The sequence below is a fragment of the Ceratotherium simum genome, chromosome 32, assembly GCF_057802395.1.
Source record: "Ceratotherium simum simum isolate JZ-2026a chromosome 32, ASM5780239v1, whole genome shotgun sequence".
Lineage (NCBI taxonomy): Eukaryota > Metazoa > Chordata > Mammalia > Perissodactyla > Rhinocerotidae > Ceratotherium > Ceratotherium simum.
The window spans coordinates 12,076,946-12,099,196 of NC_141931.1; the positions used below are offsets into that span (position 1 = coordinate 12,076,946).

Genomic DNA, 22,251 nt, shown 5'->3' on the forward strand with positions numbered 1-22,251 from the left:
TGAAATTTATTTATTTATTTATTTATTTATTTATTTATTTATTTATTTATTTATTTATTTATTTTGTCAGGAAGATCAGCCTTGAGCTAACATCAATGCCAATCCTCCTCTTTTTGCTGGGGAAGACTGGCCCTGAGCTAACATCCCTGCCGATCTTCCTCCACTTTATGTGGGACACTGCCACAGCATGGCCTGACAAGTGGTGCATCAGTGCGCGCCCGGGATCCAAACCCAGGCTTCCAGCAGCAGAGCCCACGCACTTAACCTCTACACCACAGGGCCGGCCCCTGGAATTATTTTTAGATTTCGTTTCTAATTGTTTGGTACTGGTATATAAAAATACAATTGATTTTATATTAACTTTGTATCCTACAATCTTGTTAGATTCATTTATTAGTTACAATAATAATTTTGTAGATTCCTTAGGATTTCATATGTAGACAATCAGGTCTGTAAATAGAGACAGTTTTACCTATATGTTTCTGATGTTTGTACTTTTTAATTCTTTTTAGTGTTTTATTACAATGTATAGGACTTCCAATACAATGATGCATAGCAGTGGTGAGAATAAGCATTCTTGCCTTGTTCCCAGTCTATTATTTCATCATTAAGTATCATTTGGCTATAAGTTTTTCATGGCAGTCATTTGTCAAGATGAGGAAGTTTCCTTCTATTCCTAGTTTTCTGAGAGTTTCTATCATGTATGGCTGTTGAATTTTGTCAAATGCTTTTTTCTGCAGCTATTGAAATAATATTTTTTCTCCTTTATCCTGTAATATGGTGAAATACTTTGGTTTTTGAATGTTAAAGCAATTTTGCATTCCTGAGATTTACTCCACTTTGTCATGATCTATTATACATTTTATATACTACTATATATCAATTTGCTAATAGTTTGTTGAGGACTTTGAATCTATGTTCACAGGGGATATTGGCCTCTAAATTTTCTTTTTTGTTTCCCAGTGTGTTTTTTCGGTTTTAGTGTTAGAGTTATGCTGGCCTCATAAAATGAGTTGGGAAATATGGCTTCCTTTTCTATGTTCTGAAAATTTTAGTGATATTATTGAAAAGATTTGGTGTTTTGTTCTTAAGTGTTTGAAAGAATTCACCAGTGAAACTATCTGGGTCTAGAGTTTTCTTTATGTGAAAGTTTTTGATAATAGATTTATTTCCTTTAATAGCTATAGAGCTATTCATATTTTCTATTTCATTTTGTGTCAGTTTTGTTAGGTTGTATTATTCAATTTATCTGTTAGATAAATTATGAATTTGTTGGTATGAGTTTTTCCAAAATATTCCCTTATTATCCTTCTAGTATCTGTAGGACCTGAAATAATACACCCTCTTTCATTCCTGATATTAGTAAATTATGGTCTTGGGCTGGCCTGGTGGCATAGCGGTTAAGTTCGTGTACTCCACTTTGGGGGTCTGGGGTTTGCAGGTTCGGATGCCGGGCGCGGACCTACACACCACTTGTCAAGCCATGCTGTGGTGGAAGTAGATGGCATGGATGGTAGCCCAGGGCCAAGCTTCCTCAGCAAAAAAGAGGAGGATTATCAACAGATGTTAATTCAGGGATAATCTTCCTCACATACACACACAAAAAAGTAAATTATGGTCTTGATCAGTCTAGTTGGGAGTTTATCAATTTTCTTGATCTTTTCAAGAAATTAGTTTTGGCTCTTTCTCTATTGTTTGTGTTTTTTTAATTTTATTGGTATCTGCTCTGATCATTATTTTTTTTCCCCTTCTGCTTACTTTTTATTTATTTTACTCTCCTTTTTCTATGTTCTTAGTGTAGAACCTTAGGTAACTGACTTCAGACTTTTTATTATTTTTAGTATGAGCACTTAAAGCTATTAATTTCCCTCGATGCCCTATCTCATCTGCATCTAACAAATTTTGATATCCTGTATTTTCATTCAGTTTGGAATATTTTCTAATTTCTGATTTCCTTTGTGATTTAGAACTATGTTACTTAAATTATAAATATTAGTGATTTTTCTAGATATATTTTTGTTATTAATTTCTAGTTTAATTCCATTGTGATCAGAGAATATTCTCTGTATGATTTTAATCTTTATTAATATATTGGAAGTGATTTTATGGCCAATCAGCATATAGTCTGTCATGGGACTGTGCTCTATATACTGGAAAATAATTTGTATTCTCCAGTTGTTGGTGTTATCAATTAGATCAAGGCAGTGATAATGTTTTTCAGGTCATCTATATATCTTTAACTTTTTTTTTTCTATTTCTATCGATTGCCAAGAGAGAGGTGTTATTTATTTCTCCCTATAATTTTGCCAGTTTTTACTTCATGTATTTTAAAGCTCTGTTATTAGGCACATACACATTTATGATTGCTATGTCTTCCTATGAATCGATCCTTTTATCATCATGAAATGTCCCTCTTTATCTCTAGTAATGCTTTAATTCTGAAATCTATTCTATATATTAGGTATAAATGTAGCCCTCCAGCCTTTTTATGTTTGCATTGCGTGTCTTTTTCAATGCACTTATTTTCAATCTCTCTGTGTGTTTATATTTAAAGTGCGTCTGTTAGAGACAGTAAATAGCTGGGTCCAGCTGGTTTATGCATTCTGGCTATTTCTGAATTTTAACTAGACTGTTTAGTCTATCAACATTCAATATTATTGTTGTTGATAGGGTTGGATTTAGGTCTACCATTTCACTATTTGTTTTTTGTTGTTTTTCTTCTGTTTCTTTTTTTTTTTTACCTTCCTTCTAATATATTTTAGAATTCCATTTTAATTTCTCTATTATTATTTTGGCTTTTTGCCTACCTTTTAGTGATTGCTCTAGCAATTGTAATTTACATCCTTAACTTTTTATAGTCCATTTAGAGTAAATATTGAGCAATTTCATGTAAAATATAAAAACCTTGCAAATGTATAGCTTTAACAATCTTAAAAGTTCTCATCACAAGAAAAAAACTATGTATGGTGATGGATGTTAACTAGACTTATTGTGGTGATCATTTTGCAGTATATACAAATATTGAATTATTATATTGTATGCCTGAAACTAATATAATGTTATATGTCAATTATATCTCAGTTAAATATATATATATATATATATATATATATTTTGATAAAATGTCTTTTATACCTGGAAATTAGAATTGACTTTTTAAACTAAAATTTCATTCATTACATTATCGAAGTTTGACTATTAAATTATCTGAAATTTCTCCAAAAATTCTGATAAGGCCTGGCATTTATAGCTATTATAATAGATGAAACAAATTATCACCACATAAGCAAACAATGCATGTTTCTCTGTAATCTCTATTATATCTAAAGCAATAAACAAATGCTAATGACTTTAAATATTTACAATTTTATCTATTTCTGTTCACTTCTTTTCAACTGCTTTTTTTCTGGGTCCAAATCTGTTTTCTATTCTAATTTATATTTAGCATTATAGCTTGTATTCCCATAATAGTTTTGGAGTCAAATGGTTTAAAATGCTACTCTTTCATTGCTTAAAGATGTTTTATAGAAAATTCTCCTTTTTAATCTTTGCAAATGATACACGCCTTCAATTTCACAGATTAATAAGCAGAAAGAGGACATGGAAACAAGAAGAAAGTTTGACAGCACGAGCAGAAGGGTTTGCATTTAAGTTCTTTTTTTCTTTTTCTTTTATTCTGTGCTTCTCTTATTTTGGCATGTGGGTTGAAGAATGTATACATACCATACCAAAGCTTTTCACTTTCTAACATCTGAGTTTGAAGGAGAAAATCCTTAACAGTGAGGCAGGAAATGTGGATGGGAGACCAGAAGGCTGATGGCAGAGGGCAGTGAGAAGGAGAGTGGGTGGGTAGGGCGTTGAGACAGCAAGCCTGGCGTAAAGAAAGTGAGAAGTGACATCCCGGGATGCTGGTCCTTAGGCTCAAGGCCTTGCCTCTTCAGATTCCTGTCTCTTTACTTCTGCCTTCTATTCTTCTGCCTTCTTACAAATAAGATGCAAACCTCAAGCTACCACCTCACTTCCCTCCACAAAGAGCCCCCCCTTGCCAGGTGCTTCCAGAAAACACTGATTTGTTGGTATGTTTTTCTTAGTACACTAGCATCAATGGGAGAAGTGGAAAAGCAGACCCAGCCTGCCGGTTAAATCAGGGCAGAGGGATTGTGGGATGGGAGCAAGAAGAAGCCCATGCTCTTTGGGACTGAAAACGTCAACCCTGCGATTCCAGCTCAGGGGAGGGGAGGGGAGGAAAAGAAAGGGACCCAAATCTGAAGAATGACGTGAGAATAACAAAGCTGGTTCTTTTTCGTGTGCCAGAGTCTGAGATCAGTCAAGGGAAGAGAAGCCACTTTGTCCCCGTGGCCCTCACAAGCCGGGACTCCATTCAAGAGTGGTGCCATTTTGAGGCCACATTCTGCCTCCATCAGTTCGTCGTCTGTCAGGACCAAAACGGTTAAGACTCCAAAGCAGTCGTCAAAGGAAGAGCCCCATGTGGTAAGAACTGCTCCCATGACCACACCCTATGACACCTTCATCTGCGTAGGGGCTACTGTTCTGTTAGCGCTATTGCAACCGCAGCGTCACACCTCACATCCAGCGTCAACAAAGCCAACGGTCTCAACACACCTGATTCTCCCTACTACCCCTTGTACGAATCTGGGCAAGGGGCTCTGGCTGCTCTTCTCTGCACTAGCGTGTCCTTGTTAGGCCCCTAGCTTGCCCAAGAGGGTGTCACCGGGACCGGCCCCGTGGTGTAGCGGTTAGGTGCGCGCGCTCCACTGCTGGCGGCCCGGGTTCGGATCCTGGGTGCTCACTGATGCACCGCTTGTCAGGCCATGCTGTGGCGGCGTCCCATATAAAGTGGAGGAAGATGGGCACAGATGTTAGCCCAGGGCCAGTCTTCCTCAGCAAAAAGAGGAGGATTGGCATGGATGTTAGCACAGGGCTGATCTTCCTCACCAAAAAAAAAAAAAAAAGAAAGAAAGAAACTATGTTACCAAATGTAAAAAATAAAAGGGTATATTGAAAAAAAAAAGAGCTTGTCATCGTTGTCCCCGGTTTGGTGGTTTATTTAGCTTAGTCACCAAGCCTTAGTGGATCTCTATTAAATTAGCAAAGACAGGCCACATTCCATGCACTTCCTAGGGTGTATAATCTCTAACCCGTTACTGCCCAGTATCTACGAGAAGCTTCCTGAAGATTCCCTGAAGGACATGCAGGTATACAGTCCATTTGCTCGTAATATACCAAATTGGCAACTGGAGTAACTCACACCATCGGAGACATGCCTGCATGAATTATATGCTATTGCTCTCCTTATCACCTTCCCCCTAAATAATCAGAATTGCTTTTATTGGACCTACAGTGGTACACTGGTCTACATGAAAGGGCATGTTAATAAGTAGCTCTGTAATGTTCAACTCAACATCGGCCTATTGTGTGGGCATGGCTGAGGCCCTGCTCACTGCACGACACAATATCTCCCTTTATGATGATCCTATGGGGGACTTTCTTCTGCTCTTAGTTATGAGAATAGTTGTATTTCTCAGAGCAATTGATCTATCTGTAGGCACGGTGAATTGTGTAACTAGTCACAGTTCCTTTTCCATGTGGACTTTTAGAAAGCTTAGAAGCCAAGTGGTGACAGACAGCCAATGTCTAACACTTGATAGAGACACTCTGTCCACTTGCCCATGTTGATTTCCCATTCTCTCTTGTCTTGTTTCTACATGTTCTTCCTTCTTCTCTCACGGGGGGCAGAATCTGCCTCTCTAACACTTCGTTGTGGAGGTGCAGAGCAGAGTCATGCTCCCTCTGTCATCCTGGCTCCAAATGGGGTCAAGGAAAGGTATAGCCTGACTCACTGGGCTGATGGCTCACTGCTGGTACCCAGTGGAGGAGTAAGCGAGCAGGTAGAGAGAGACCTGGGTGTCATGTTAGTGGAAGTCATTCCCTATGAGTGGAGAAAAAGCATTCTCCTCTAAAAGCATTTCCACTCTGCAGAAAGTTAGGCAGTATAGACAATTGGAAACCAGTGTAATTTTCAAAGGAGAATGACATTTAGGGGGAAATATGGTGCATGACTGACCAGTGCCTGGGGTCTAGAAGTAAGATTTTTAGAAGCCAGGTCTTGGGAAGGTTTTTTTGTTTTTTGTTTTGGCCTGCAAAACAAAACAAACAAAAATTACAAAACAAAAAACAAAGCCCTAGCCTGAGTATGCGGTGCTGCCTGCTGTCCTGGGCAGGGAAACCAGCCATACTGGGTGAGGGGCTCCAGGCTAAGCCCTGGACTTAGTGAGCCTGTGGCCGAGGCAGTGTCCTGTTCCAGAAGGTTCCGTCAGCTACCATGAAATCAGGTCAAGGGGCAGGAGTCTGTGGTCTGAGGCTCTGAGAGGATGGCCCAGAGGGCTCCAGAGCAGGGTCAGTGGCTGGGACGGAGCACCGGAACCTCCAATCCCACGAGGACAGCAGCATGGGGGAGCTGCCCTGGTCCCTACAGCAAGCCCAGGGCTGTAACTAAATCCCAGAATTGCAGATTAGAAACTCCAGGATCCTCAATTTACAGGTTGAAATTGAGCTTCCAAAGTCGCAGCCACGAGGGGCAGAAATATCGCTTGTTCTCACCCACGGAAAATGCACCATAAGGGAGAGACAAAGGCGGACGGGATGTCTGAGAAGGTGTCATTTCAATAGGATTTTCTCTCAGTGTCACAGTCTTTCCTTCTGACTGTAATGATTGTTATTTTGATGTTGCCGAAGCTTAACAGTACATTTTATCAGCTGGAGAGACTCCATTAACTGGAGGTTAATGTGTAACAATAAGTAAAAATTGCACCAGGGGAGGGGAGAGATCACGTAAGCCGGTGTTTACATCTTTATATTAATTGACTGGATTTTAAAGTGAAATATATTATTCTAGCTTACCATTATTACTATCATATACACCTTTGTTGTTCATAATAATTGTATTGTTATAGGCGCTCCCTTATATCACCTTTCCAGGTGGTATACTTTTCACTGCAGATTAGCCAAAGTATATGCATTCTGGTTCTCATTTTCCTGTTTCTCTCTTTTAAATATTTTATTCTATTGAGGTCGCTGGACTTCTTAAAAATTGCCTGTAAAGGGTTTTATAATATTTAGCACATGTAAACCACCAAACGGAGAGCTTGCTGCAGGAACTTTTGACATCAGCCATTTAACTTATCTAATTAATCATACTTATTTTTTGAAATCTGTGTCATTCGGTGGGAACAGCACACGTGCTTCACATAGTGGAGTACACAGTGATAAACCAAGTGTTTAGCCAGTCTGAAAAACACGATATGAACAGTGCAGCCTGATTTCTGTTTATGAAAGATTTCGCAGCCTAAAACTTGTATTTGTACAGTGTTTTTGTGAAAGTTTATTTTTTGATAGCTGTAAAACATTTCAAATACTGAGGTTTCGTATAATAAGGTTAAACTGGATTCCCAGGTTTCCCCCCCACCCCACCCCCCGACCCAGGGTAATTAGTTAATTACGGTTGCACCCAGTCCATGCTCCCCTGGAAGACTTCTGAGCTTCCAAGGAGTAACCTGGTCTGAGCTGATGGAACATATGGTGCGTGCGTAGATCTGCAGAAAGCATCAGGACCCTTCTGTGTGGGAAATGGGACAAAGTCAATCGTGTTCCCATTCTTAAAGTTCACTCAATGAAAAGGCATATGTACAAGCATGAAAGACTTCAATAAAAACTCTAGAATGTTATTCTTTTAACATTCAAGAATTATGTAAAATATTTTTGCAAGGGTGTTGCAATTATGACCATAGTCACCCTGCAAGCTAGTAATTTAATAAAAAATTATTATTATAGGCTACAGAATGATTATTATATGATATATAGTATTATAGGCTAGGTGGGTAAAGGAAAAATCTTTCTTTCTGAAATTTACCGTTGCTCTCCTATACAACCTTTTTATTTGATGAAATTGCACATAGAGTTTAAAATAAACTCCATCAGAGAAGAAAATAATATAATCTGTTCATGGTATCATTATTTCGTTCTTTTTTCCCTTGGCTTGGTTTGATAAAGCAGGCAGTTAATAGGTTTGCAGAGCAATTTGAGGAAGCCAGCATTTTGCTCATTGTTGATCTGGCTGCACTGGTTCGTGGAATAATGCAGAGATGGGACAATCCTGGACACGTGCATGGTCTTCAGAGGTTGTCAAAGGATTTTTACTATATTTTTATAGATTATGTTGACACAAAAGAATTTTTCTTATCATACTGGATCTTTGTTTCATACTATGAATAACTTTAAAATGTAGAGATGATTGGAATAATACACTAAAATTACTTGTTTTATTTTAAAATCAAAATTTTCATTTATTACTAAAATGATTCACCTTTAAATTCTGCCCTCAGAGAATTGAAATAGAAAATCTGAGAAATATCCTATTTAAAATTCAACTGAAAGGTGGCTTTTACTTTCTCCATTATTTTATTCTGAGTAGTTTGATGATAAATTAAATAAATACTTTCAGTCTATTTGGAACTGAAAGTATTTCAATGAAAATAATATTCAATATTTGTTGCTCAAATGAAAAATATTATTTGTTAAAAATCACTTGAAGGGTTTTATACTTTGTCTCTTCTTGTTTATTTTCTTACGGGACAATTATAACATTTTATTTGCAGAGGTTATGATATTTTAGTATAATTGAACTTAAGGACCTAAGATATTACTGTGGAAATCAGGAAAAGATAGATTTGAGATGTGTATCCATTTCTCTTCTTCCCTAGACGCTCTCAGTCATGGGGGCAGATGCTAGGTCCTGACCCCATGTCATATCACCCTCATAACAGAAGAAGTGTCCACTTGACATTCAGGAGCCCACAGAGCATCTTACCCCTCACTGCATGGTGTTGTTCGATTTCATCTGCCTAGGTTTTAGCTGTGAGTTTCTCTCCAGTTCCCACGGGGAGTTGAGGCCTGTTTTAAACACTAAGTCATTTGGCCAGAGTCCTGACATTGCCCAGACTTGGGTCCCCAAAAGACTGAACAGTTGACATACTGTCACTCATCCTAACTGCCAACATTGCATATACCAGTTCTGCCGCTTGGTGCTGTGAATTCTATCATAGAGCTGCTTCAATATCAATGCTTGCCAGAGTCAAGCCTGAGGTAGCTACACCCCTCTTGACACTGGCACTGGACTATCGGCCACCCTCTTCGGATCTAGCTCTACCAACATGTCAGTTCCTCCAGCCCTGATCTCTTCAGGCCTAGTCTCTCCAGGTCCTAGCTTGCTCCTCAAATCCCGGGGATAAGTTTATATAAGTTACGTGTCAAATTTTTTTTTAGGAATGTATTCTTCATTTAATATCCCTTTGTTTTCTTTTCCTCAATGTAATCTTACTTATTCATAAAAAATACTGAACTAATTAAGGAAAAGTTATTTGTTTTCCTGTATTTATTTATCTGTAACATGTTACTCCTAACTTGCATATCTGATCAACCTTAGATGACCAGTGTTATCTCACTGAATTGATTTAATGCCAGCCAAATCCAAAGAGTTGTTAAGTTTTGTTAGCCTTTATTAAGGAATCAAAGTACACTTTTATTTTGACTTTTAAAAATCTTGAAAATAGCTTGAGGATCTTCTTCACCAATCTCAATGTGAAAGCCATTCCTTTGTTGAATATATGAATATATATATACCTGGAATAGAAAAACAAGTTACCTACAACCAATGCCATGAAGTATTATGGAGTCCAGTTAACCCAATGGCTGAAAGTATATGGTGAACCCACGTTTAGTTTTATGCCACCAGAAGTGATGGAGCCCAAACTGCCTGGAGTGTAATTCTGGTTGTCTGTCTGTCCAGTTGAGACTACGCAGATGGATTCTGATTAAGATACGTAACATTTCTGTCTGATTCACATTAGATAAGGCATAAGCATAATTTTAAAGGTAATTATATTAAAATTAGAAAGATTTCAATACACAATTTTAGATTGTTATACAACCATTGGAAGAGCTAGGAGAACAAATATTAGGAAAGCAGCAAAATGATTTCAGACTGAAGCACCCAAGCAGCTAGTTGATAAGAGATCAGGTAGAAATCACTGCAATTTGTAGGAAACTCTGGAAATCTCCCACCAAATAGCTTAATCTTCAGCAGTAAAGATAGTGTTTCTTAAGAGCTCTCCAGAAAGTCACTATGAAACTCATATTTGTCCATTCATCTTGCTCCAAACGTCTTTGGATAAGCTTTCCCAATGTTTCCATCAAAAGTACAATTCTTTGGAGTTCCTTGCATGTTATATCCTTCAAAAATTTTAAAGTTAATATAGATATTTTCATGTAACAAAAACTGGTATAATTTGCCACAGTAAGATTTGCATTTGACACTTTCATTTATACCATTTCCGGATCTTTCATTTATTTTTGTAGAGCTAAGTTTCTGGCAAGTATCATATCTCCTCTTCCTGAAGAACTTCCTTTTGCAATTCTGATAGTGCAGATCTGCTGGTAATAAATTCTCTCAGCTTTCATTTGCCTGAAAAAAAATCTTTATTTTGCCTTCATTTTTGGCAGATATTTTTCTGAGTATGGAAGTCTGGGTTCACAGTTTCTTTTTTTTTAATTCTTTGATGATGTCACTCCACTGTCTTTTGTCTTGCCTAGTTTCTGATGAAAAGTTTACTGTAAATTTTAACTTTGTCTGCAATATGTCTTTTACTTTGGAATGCCTCCAAGAGTTTCTCTTTATCTTTGCTTTTCAACACTTAGACTATAATGTGTCTTTGGGTGTTGTTTCTTTCTCAATCTCTGTCTCTCCAGATTGAGCCTCTTGAATTTGTGGTTTGATGTCTTTCATTATCTTTTCACCATTATCTTCAATTATGTCTTTTGCCCCATTCTCTCTCTCTTCTCCTTCTGATACTCCAATTACACATGTGTGATACTGTTCAATATTGTCCCACAACTCTTGGATGTTATGCTCATTAATTTTGAACTACTTTTATCTCTTTGTGTTTCAGTTTGGGGAATTTCTTTTGACCTACCATCAAATTCACTAATTCTTTTCCTCAGCTATATTGAGTCTACTCATGAGTGATCAAAGAAATTCTTTATCTTTGATGTTGTCTTTTTCATTTCTAGTATTTTCGTTTGATTCTTTTTTATATTTTCCATCTCTCTGTTGAAATTCCCTATCTTGTGTGTTGTTTACCTTTCTCCTAGGTTCTTTAACATTTCAATTATAGTTATTTTAAAGTCCCCATCTGATAGTTACAAAATCTGGGTCATCTTTGAATCTAGTTCTGTTGATCATTTTGTCTCTTGATGACAGGTTCTTTTCTCCTTGCCTTTTTGTCTGTCCCATGATTTTTGATTGAATGCCAGACATCATGTGTAGAAGAGTAGAGATTGAAGTAAACAGTATTCTCACCTGGAAATGGCATGCCTTTTCTTATATCATACTGTTACTGTAAGAGGTTGAGCCAATCTCACCAGAAGTTGAGTTGAGTTGAGTTTGGTTGTTGCTATGATTCCTTCTAGTGGACCACAGCTTTGATATTCCTTTTGTGGTGGGTATGTTCTTAGAGTGGGAACTAGAGTAACAGAGAGTTTTCTCTGTGTGCTGCTCCACCCGCAGCTTTCAGCAGAACCTGTCCACCTGTGCCATGGAGTATGTCTTTCTCTGTACTCTTATCCCTCTCTTGGTAATGGTGCTATTGCTTGGTTCTCCATAAGTTAGGGAAGGGATGTCTTGTTGTTGTTCTAATCCAAACTCAGTCTTTGGGAAGTACCATGCGCCTGGCCCTCATAGGTGGGCTTTCTCAGGATTCCTGCCCCTCTTCCCTCTGGCAGTCTACCTCTGCCTTGTATCTGAAGTTGACCTTGGGCAGGAGTTTCCTGTCCCTCCTGCAATAGTAGGAAACCTCCACTTGGTATTAGTACATATTCTAAGGCCCAGGACAATTACTGACCCCTTATCCAGGATAGGAGAATGTTTCTTTTATTTTTCCCCCTGCAGTAATATATCTTCACCTATGCCTGTGACCGAGAGGCTTTGTTGTCCTCCCCAGCAGTTGAAAGCTTTTCTTTCCCAGGAAGGATAGCCTGGGAGAAGTGGATGGGGCTTGGTGCCTAACAATTCTCCACTGGTCACTTTCTTTGAGTCTTATTGGCCAGAGAGTTTGCTTCCCCTCTCTCAGGGGCTTAAGACTTTTGCTTCCTAGGATAGAAGGGCTCAAGGAGGGTGCTTTTCTCTTAACAGCAGCTGATCCCCTTCTCAAGCCTGCATCATCAACAAGTCTCCTGCCCTGCCCTGAATTTTTGCGATGAACAGCTGGTAGGAGACAGGGAAAAGAGCTATGAGTGTGAACTCCCCTTTTAACATGTTCCCTCAGCTACTTCAGACTCCTCTGCTAACCCACACTTGCTTTTCAGTAGTTCTTTATATTTTAGCTTATTTTTATTACTTGTTGCAGCTGGCATGGTGCTGCTTCTGCTGTAGATGAGACTGTTCATGTGTCACATCTCTCCTTGGAGGGGCTCACTCCTCTTTGGAATTCAGGTTACCTGCTTGTGACCTCAGTTCTCTGATGGGTTCAAGAAAAGTTGTGATTTGGTAGCATATCTGGATTTTTCTTGTTAGTGTGGGAGTGGCATTTTTTTCATCCCATGTGGGAGCCAGAAGTCTGATTTTTTTTTTTATAAAACAGATTCATACTTATTACTTATACAAAATTTGCTCAATAAAGAAATGTCAAAAGAAGAAAGTAAAAAAGAATCCTTTTCAGGGCTGGCCCTGTGGTGTAGTGGTTAAGTTCGGCGGACTCTGCTTCGGCAGCTGGGGTTCGCAGGTTTGGATCCTGGGCACGGACCTACACCACGCATCAGCCATGCTGTGGTGGCGACCCACGTATAAAATAGGGGAAGATTGGCACAGACGTTAGCTCAGGGCAAATCTTCCTCAGCAAAAGAAAAAAAAGAAAAAGAATCCTTCTCAAGATTTGTCTGAAAGGCTGGTCACAGAGGTTTTCAATGATTATCTCTGGGTGGAAGGATTCTTTTTTATCATTGAAAATCTCTGTGACCATCCTTTCAGACAAATCTTGATGCAGATTTGCATACACAAGATATGAATAACATTGTTCAATGTCACTGAATATATGTAGTCAATTATGTACAGTATTTCACTCCACAGAAGTAGCACAATTTATTTAACCAATCTCTATGAGTCTACTAGTGCCTCCCTGAGATATTGTTACTATTCTTTTGCTATTATAAACAATGGTTTCATCATCTCTAATAGAGACATTCCCAACGTGGAAGAGTTTTGATTACAAATTTCTTAGATTGGATAGTTTGATGGAAGATGTGTATGCTGCTTTTCTGTAGCTGACTTCCTGCAGTGACCATAAAGTCTAGGATGATGGAGCCAGGTGAGGAGGCCACGCCCACATAGACTATTGTAGCCTTCTGGGCCTTTGAGAAGACATGCTTGAGGTTTGCATACAGCCTGGATCAGCGTGGATTCTGTAGGCTTCCTAGCCCAGTCGTCTGCCAAGGTGTTTCAGAGCCCCTTGGCAGACATGAAGTGGCACTCTTGGGGCACATCAAATGAACAGTCTTGTCCTATTTTTGAAAGAATTCTCTAGCTTACCAATTTTGTTAGAAGAAAATTCACTAGTGATATATGTAGATAAGTTTTTTTTTTACTTTTGGCCTACAGAACGATTAGTGCTTGATTGCATACAGCCTCATATTTTATTCTCTGTGTTCCTAATTCTCAAGTCTCTTCTCTTCAGATTGTAAGCCCACAGGCTGGCTCTCCTGTTTGCATGTGGTTGTATCATTCTCTCCTCTCCACCACCAACCACCACCCACTGGCACATTACTGGTGTTCAAAAATGGTTGTTTGCTTCGAAGGTAAAAAGAAAAAAAATGCTAATATAAAAATCAAGAATAATGAAATGTTACGGACAGAAGATTATCTTTCTTCATGATGAGTTAGAAAGATTGTTTTGATAGTAACATATTTAATGGTTTAAATGAGAGAGGCCAGGAGGCATTAAACCCAGAGAAAATTGCCAAAGTTTCAGAAGAAGGATGTGTGTTGCAAGTAGGAGAAATAAAAGAAGTTAATGACTCTTTCACTGAAAGAAAAAAAGAAAAAGGATATGATAAGGAATATGGTTGATCTTTGACAGCTAATAAACATAATTGCACTTCTTCTGCTATTACAAACCTTGGCTGTTGATTCCTAATTTAGAAGATTATACTTATTAAATGTTGATTTTTTAAAACATGTTTTAAGTGCTTAAAAATGAGAAAAAATTTAAGAATCATAACTTCTGTTATAAATGAACCATATTTCTTAATCTTATGAATTTTTAGTTATAAGATAATACAAATTCAAAAGAAAATAAGAATTATTTATAATAACTTATTTCTAAGCACAATTTTTTATCTTTATAATTACTTAATTTACATTTTCCTACTTAGGGAGTTATCTACTCTTATATTAATATTACCATTCATTTTCACCTCTGTCTATTGTTTAGCAGTCCGATGTTTGCACCTGTCAATGAAGTAGCCACACAAAGACCGGCATGTGTATTCCGAGAAACTGGAATGTCAGCAGCTGACAAAACAAAATGACAGTTTAATGTGCACAGAGCCAGGATTCAATATAACGTGTTGCAGCAAAGTTGAAAGTTCAGCTCAAACTGGAGGGCAAACACTCTAGTCTACATGTGGTGCTTGGTTTTTAATGAAAAGAGACGCTGTCTTCGTCATTGTAAGAGTATTGTCTCTTGGAGAGACTGAATAATTATTTGCTCTACAGGAGATAGGCTTTACACAGTCTTATCTTTGGTTATTACAGAGTTGATCATTATGTAAAAGTCAGGAAAAGGGAGCCTTGAAAATTGGGACTAATTTTTACTGTACGCAAATTTAAACACAGAGTCTTTTTTATAAACTTTCAATTACTGATGTGACTTTGGGTATAGTGAAATAAATAAATACAAATGTCTTTCTACATGGAAATTTATTTTACCAATTTGTTTTTCTAACTTTCTGTGGATTAATTTTTAGAAGTTGGGTTAATTTTCCCATTGGCATACTGGTACATGCCCTCCAAAGCTTGGGGCTTTACCCCGGTGATTTCCTTGGTCCATTCTTCTCCAAATGGTGGGGGACTCACTCCGTACTCCTGTGCCCTGGGCAGAGAGGCAGTCCAAGTGGATTGTGCCTTTTGTTTGAGAAAAAATAGGTAGAAGGATCCCCAAAAGTGTCTGTCTTCCAACAATGACACTCGGTGACTCTCACTCTTTTAAAGCCAAGAAGGGCTAATGATAACAAAGACCTTTCACTGTTTTTGTTAAATTGGTGATGTTGTGCCTTAGGCTTTGTTTTGGGCTAACTTCTTATCACATGGGCCTCGGGAAGACTGAGCCCCTATCCTGGTGGTGGTAGGTGGTAGTTTCCTGTAGGAAGTTTGAGGTACTGTGTAGACAACTAAGGGAAACATTACTTGGGTAGCTCTAGGACCATCAAAGGGCTCTCCCGGACTGTGGGGACTGATGGAGTCAGAGTCAGAGCTTAGAGAACTAAGGTAAGAGCAGTGGGTTAGGGCCCAGGTTCAGGATTAAGTCAGTCCTGAGAAATATCCGATCAGACAGGGATAAATCAGAGCTACAGGTCAGCCACACCTGGGCACAGGCTTCCATCCCTGACCTTCTGCTTTTCTCTTTCTAGAAATTTCATGGAAGTCCTTATCCAAGTCTTTAGCTTCAAGTAATATACTGACGATGCCCCAATTACATCTCTAGGATATACCCCACTCCCACATTCCAGGCCCTTCTCCCAGTTGCCTATTGTGTGTCTTCATTTGAATGTGCCACGAGCATCTCAAACTCAAAATGTCTGAATCTGAATTTACCCAAAAAAGGGAAAACTAGCATACAAAATTGTCCCGATTCCTATTATGTGTTTATCTTAGTGAATGGTGCCATTCTCCATCTGGTTGCCCAAATAAGAAATTACAGGCATTTCTCTTCTCACTCAAACAGTGCCCTAAATTCTGCCTCTTTCCTAATTCCTCTCAAATATGTCTCCTCTACTTCAGCCCTGTTCTCTTGTCTGTTGCTTCTCCAGTGCTTAGAATGTTTCCTGGCACATGGTAGGAAGTCAGTAAATATTTAGTGAGTAAAAGAACAAACGAAGCCGTTGGCCCTGTAGGAAACAGTTAATTCAGGGCATAGACAAGAACTTAAAAGACATTTTAAAAATAAATACATTTTGGGAAACATTCGAGAGAAACTTTTATCCATTAAGCAAGGACAGGCTGCTATGAAAAAGGAACAGTCTGAGGAAAAGAACAATTTCTTGGAAGTAACAAATAAAAAAAATGGCAATGGGCAGGCTGAGTCATAAAATTGACATAGCAGAACACCTAATTAACAGTCTGGAAGAGAAAGTGAAAAAAAGATCTCAGAACATAGTGCAAAATGGCAGACAGAAATCACAAGAAGAGTTAAAACACGGAGGATAGATCCAAGAGGTTGAATACTTTCTTAACAGAGTTTTAAGAAAGCAAAACAGATACAGTGGAAGTAAGACAGTAATAAAAGAAATAAAAGAACATTTCCATGAGCTAAGAGGAAAGAACATTAACATTCAGATGGAAAGGCCCACCAAGCACTAAGCAGAATTAAAAAGAAAAGCAGAATATCTACTGTATTTTATCAAGTCTCAGATGCCACTGGTTGTAAGACACACTATTATTTTATGTACCACTAGCAAGGAAAAACTGCTTTCAATTAAATCGTGACATACACACCAACTGTAAGACATCTCAATTTCAAAGATGTTAAAATGCTGAGTGCAACTGGAAATATGTGTCTTAGAATTGATGAAAACAGTAGGTACGTCCTGGTGAAATTTTAGGTCTCTAAGAATTAAAAAGAGGGGAAAAGAAAAGTTTATCTACAATGGAACAAAAAAAGGAAACACTAATCTTCTCATCAGGGACACTGATTGCTACAAGAAAATAAAGCAAAGTTTTCAAAAGGAAAAAAAATGTTTGAGCCCTAATTCTTATATTGATTATATCAATTGAGTATGTAAGAAAAACAAAGATATTTTTGAACATGTAAAAACTCAAAAAGTTTTTCATTCACGGAACCTGTATGAAAAAAAATATTGGGGCTGGCCCCGTGGCACAGCGGTTAAGTTCGAGTGCTCCGCTTTGGCGGCCTGGGGTTCGCAGGTTTGGATCCCGGAGGCGGACCTACACACCGCTTGTCAAGCCATGCTGTGGCAGGCGTCCCACATATAAAGTAAAGGAAGATGGGCATGGATGTTAGCTCAGGGCCAATCTTCCTCAGCAAAAAGAGGAGGATTGGCAATAAAAGTTAGCTCAGGGCTGATCTTCCTCACCAAAAAAATTAAAAAATAACTCGAGAAATATTCTAACCAAACAATACGCAGGATGATATGGACACAGGAAAAAGAAGAAACCAGGTATGACTCAAGAGTGAGGGAAGCTAGAAAAAATTAAAAGTTGAAACATTAACTAAGCCTTGGAAGAGTCTCCTTTCAGCGCAAAGTTTAGTAACAAGTTTACATTTCCTTCTCTATGGATCCAGTTACACTACTCGGTCTTATAGTAAGTAACATTGACATAAACACATTGTAAATGCTATTTACTAGATTTCTGCTTTTAGAAACAATGTATAGATAAAGCATGGAGGAGTTAATTATAGTTAGAGAACAATCTACAGATATTAACAATGTAAAAACATTCCTTCTAAAAACTGGGTGGTCGAGGGAGTGAAGAGTGTTGGGGAAAAAAAGCGCAAATAAATTTCCCATCTTTCACAGCAGGGAGCTATAACTCAAGATATAGAAGTTTACATGTATTGAAATTATAATAAAGGCAACCATGATAAGAGGGAAACATTTGCAAATAAAAATTCGGGCATGTGTGAGAGAGAGAGAAGGTGGAAGATAATGTGTGCTCTAAATTCTTAATCTTTATTTGTGGGGAGTCTGAATCAATAAAGGCTATTATTTATTTATAATGATAACAATGAGAAAAACTGAAGTAAACAAAACAAAACCCTTGGCTTCTGGGAAGTCAGAGTTTATGTTCATATCTACTGTTTGTAGTTTATTTTTAAAATATGTGCATGCATTATCTATCATTAAAAATCTAAAGTAATATGAATGAAGAAGTCAATAGGTTAGTATATAGAAATAAATAGTAATATATGGGAAGCACCCAGCACGTAGCAGGCACCCAAGAAATTATAGTTTTTATGGCTGTTATTACAGATTTTGTTGTTTTTGTATGTGGCAGCTAATGTCAGCTGAGTTCTCTCTGCTCCTTCGGATGTAAGTAAAATTGGCTCAAACCCACCTTCTGTGCCATGTGGCAGCCTACAGCGTGTCCCACGGTTTCTGCAGATGCCCAGGGCATCTTCTGGCGGTTGTTGCTGTGTCTGGGCTCCTTCTTTCATTGAATTGAGTTTCTGAATCTCATTGAGCTCTGCTTGTCATCCCAGTTCATGTTTTGTTTAATCAGACACTCAATTCAATCCAATTCTATGATTTCTACTAAAAGCACCCAGTCACACGACACCTTTGAATATGTAAGTTTGAGGAGGCTGAAGAAGGTAAGTGACAGGGACAGTTTACACCACCAAGATGCCATTTCAAATTGAATATCCGACATCTCCCCTTGGCACTGGTCACCCACGTTTTCACCACACGCTAGCACTGCAGTCTTGTGGTCTTGCCTGGCCATTCTCTCCTTCTCTCTCTCTCTTCTCAGCCCTCAGTTCTGATTGCTCGGTTCCTTTTACTTTGTCCTGCAGAGCCCTGTAGCTCCTACTCCCAGAGCTGGCTCGAGGTCCAGCTCCAGATCCGGCTCCAGAGCTGGCTCCAGACCTGACGCCAGGCGCTCCACGGCAGAGCCCACCCCACCAGGACAGTCAACAGATCAAGGGCCTATTGTAGAGAAAGTAGTGACGGTAAAACGATTTTTACATTCAGTATATTTTCTCATTGCTGTCTGCTTTCTTCATCATCGGAGCGGTATAGTAGTGAAAATTCATCTTAATGATCATTTAAAATAAAAGGTTTTTTTAGGGCTTGTGACTTCACTGGGTGATAACTGTCCACTTCATTAAAAAAAAGTATAATGGTAAAATTTGACCAATATACAAGTACAGAGTAATTAAAAAATAGTAGTAAGAAAGTTGGTTTTAATGGGCTGTAATTGTCCAAATGCAAATACAGTGTGTAAACACTAGATTTATAAATTAGATAAGGCAGAGGAGACCCCTGTGGGACTATGGTTGGTGTATTTCAAGTGTCAGTTGCCTTTCGATAAGCTGCAGAAAAACATCATCTTTAGGCATTGATTTAAAATGTTTATTTACCTTTATTTATTTATTTTTTTGCCAGGTTAGGTATGCAACACCGGTTGTGGTGCATAAAGAAAAGACGGTAAAACAATCAGTGGCTATGGTATAATAATGACTAATATGACCATTATTAATCTAATTATTGTTTATATTGTTGTGGGCTATTCTTAAAAAGTAGCAATGATTTTGAAAGCTATACCAAGAATCAGTCTTAGGGAGAGATAGAGGACCCGATTGCCTCTAGAGTATGATTCTGGGATACGTTCCTGCTGCACCCAAAGAAATCTCTCTCATTTATTACATGCACAATTCCACTGTTAGAGATTCATTCATTTGGCTAAACATTGTCCCCTTGTAAAATATAAACCTTACTGAGAAATGACATAAAGCTCCAATGTGGTTGAGTTGGTCAGATCCTTTCCTGAGAACAGTTTTGATAGAAAGAGGAAATAGAATAACTGGGGACAACTGCAGCCTGCGATGAAGAGCTGGAGAGGCCACAAGTAGGAGAGGGAAAACAAGATTTAGAAAAAAGGATACCTAGTAGGGGGGGAGTGATGAAAATAAATTTTAGTTGCTTCATAGTATTGTCTAGAGCTGGCTGCCTTTAAGTGAATCATTTACAGGAAATGGAGGCATAAAATCTTAAATTCTTCCATTTTATGAGAATTTGCAAGTCAATGTAATGCATTGTTCCCTTGAATGATTTTTTTTTTTTTTGGTGGGGAAGATGAGCCCTGAGCTAACATCTATGCCAATCCTCCCCTTTTTGCCGGAGGAAGATTGGTCCTGGGCTAACATCCATGCCCATCTTCCTCTACTTTATATGGGATGCCGCCACAGCATGGCCTGACAAGCGGTGCGTCAGTGCACGCCCGGAATCTGAACCCAGGCCACCAGCAGCGGAGCGAGCACACTTAATGGCTACGCTATGGGGCCGGCCCCCTCAAATGATTTTTGATAGTAGTTAGACTATGCGCGCTATTTAATAGAAATAGTCTTGCAGATTTATGGAGAAACTGGATGTCTTGTTCATGTAATTAACTTTGTGATGTGTTTTCTATTGAAAGACTGAAAACAAACGTTTTCTGGAGGAGCAAATAGAAATATTAAAGGCTAATTTAGAGAATGAGAAAAAGAAGACAGAAAGGTACTGGTAATAATGATTCATAATTGTTCATTTGTAGCTAATACAATATTTAACCATCTACAAATCTATTACAGGTTTAGGAAGGAATCAGAACGGATAAACAAAATCTGGGAAAGGAAATTCTTTGTTCTCAGGAACAGGTATAGTGTAGTGATATATACAAATTCTATTTATAAAAATGTAACTATCTTTTAAGGAAATTGGGAGCCTTGTATTTTTCTGTACATATTAACTAAGATAAAATACCCTTGTGCACTTTTAATAAGAAATGTAAAATAATTGGCCTAAAATAGAAGAGTAGTCAAAGTTACTTCGAAGAAAAAATAATTCAAGTATCTGTTTCATTCCCCATATCAGTGTTTCAACTTTAAAGGTCAACAGGACAGACAGACTCTCTTGATACCTGGTCTAATTAGACCTACACAGTTGCTTCCCCCACCAGGCTATTAAAACGTCCTTCGGCTCATTTGCACATAATAATGTTTAACTGGTCTTTATCTTCTTTGTAAAATTGCTTTATATACTAGATCCTCTTCCCTTTTCCAGACAAAACAACACCACCTCCTTAATTCTCAGATCTATTTCTCATTCACATAAACATTTTAGTTTCTCTTCCCTGTGTTATCTTTGTCTTTCTAAAAATGGAGAAAGTGACACTGGAAAATTCTGAAAAGACTAAAAGCAATGCTAAGTAGAGAAAATTGCCTACTTTTTTCCCCTTGTCCTAACATGTTCATGTTAAAAATCTATATTCTGGAGCCGGCCCCGTGGCTTAGCTGTTAAGTGCATGCACTTGGCTACTGGCGGCCCAGGTTCGGATCCAGGTGCGCACTGACTCACCACTTGTCCGGCCAAGCTGAGGTGGCGTCCCACATACAGCAACTAGAAGGATGTGCAACTATGACATACAACTATCTACTGGGGCTTTGGGGAGAAAAAGGGAAAATAAAGGAGGAGGATTGGCAATAGATGTTAGCTCAGGGCCGGTCTTCCTCAGCAAAAAGAGGAGGATTATCATGGATGTTAGCTCAGGGCTGATCTTCCTCACCAAAAAAAAAAAAAAAATCTATATTCTATTCTCTTGTTTCTGCCGTAATTTCTCCCGGATTCTCTTCTTTGTCACATATTGGAAGTTGCTTTGCAAGATTTCCTCATAGTCAAGCATCATTCAAGACAAGACGGGTTCAGTTTTGGTCTGATGTCATAGGTCAAGCTTGAGGTCACACATGACTTCATGGGACGATAATGCCCAACGTTTGCTCTGCATTTCATAAGCAAACATTGTGTATTATATGTGTGTGTGTAGAAAATTCTATACACTGCTGTATACATTACACTGAAATAATCCTCGATGGCACACCAAGAATTCACATGACAGAAACACCACCAGATGGTGACTGAGAGATCTCCTCCTTGTGCTAAAACATGCTGCTTTGCACTCCTGCTTGTGTTTCACATCTGTGCTGATAACTACTCTGTGCTCTGAAAAAGGTGCATTTTTTTTCAATTATTTTATCAAGGTCATATTGGCTTATAACATTGTGTAATTTCAGGTCTACATTATTGTTTGTCAGTTTCTGTATAGACTGCATCGTGCTCACCACCAATAGTCTAGTTTTTATCTATCATCACACACATGTGCCCCTTTACCCCTTTCACCCACCCCCCACC

The 22,251-nt window shown here is 38.3% G+C and overlaps 1 protein-coding gene across 1 annotated transcript in view; it reads left to right on the forward strand.

The window, feature by feature from the left end:
* Nucleotides 1-22,251, forward strand: part of C32H10orf67 (chromosome 32 C10orf67 homolog) — a 157,804-nt gene that overhangs the window by 89,728 nt on the left and 45,825 nt on the right. Inside the window, exons 9-14 of the mRNA XM_087420748.1 lie at nt 3,580-3,639; nt 4,315-4,491; nt 18,879-19,034; nt 19,471-19,512; nt 20,501-20,580; nt 20,655-20,720. Coding sequence (XP_087276874.1) covers nt 3,580-3,639; nt 4,315-4,491; nt 18,879-19,034; nt 19,471-19,512; nt 20,501-20,580; nt 20,655-20,720 — 581 coding nt within the window. The remainder of the gene's footprint in view (nt 1-3,579; nt 3,640-4,314; nt 4,492-18,878; nt 19,035-19,470; nt 19,513-20,500; nt 20,581-20,654; nt 20,721-22,251) is intronic.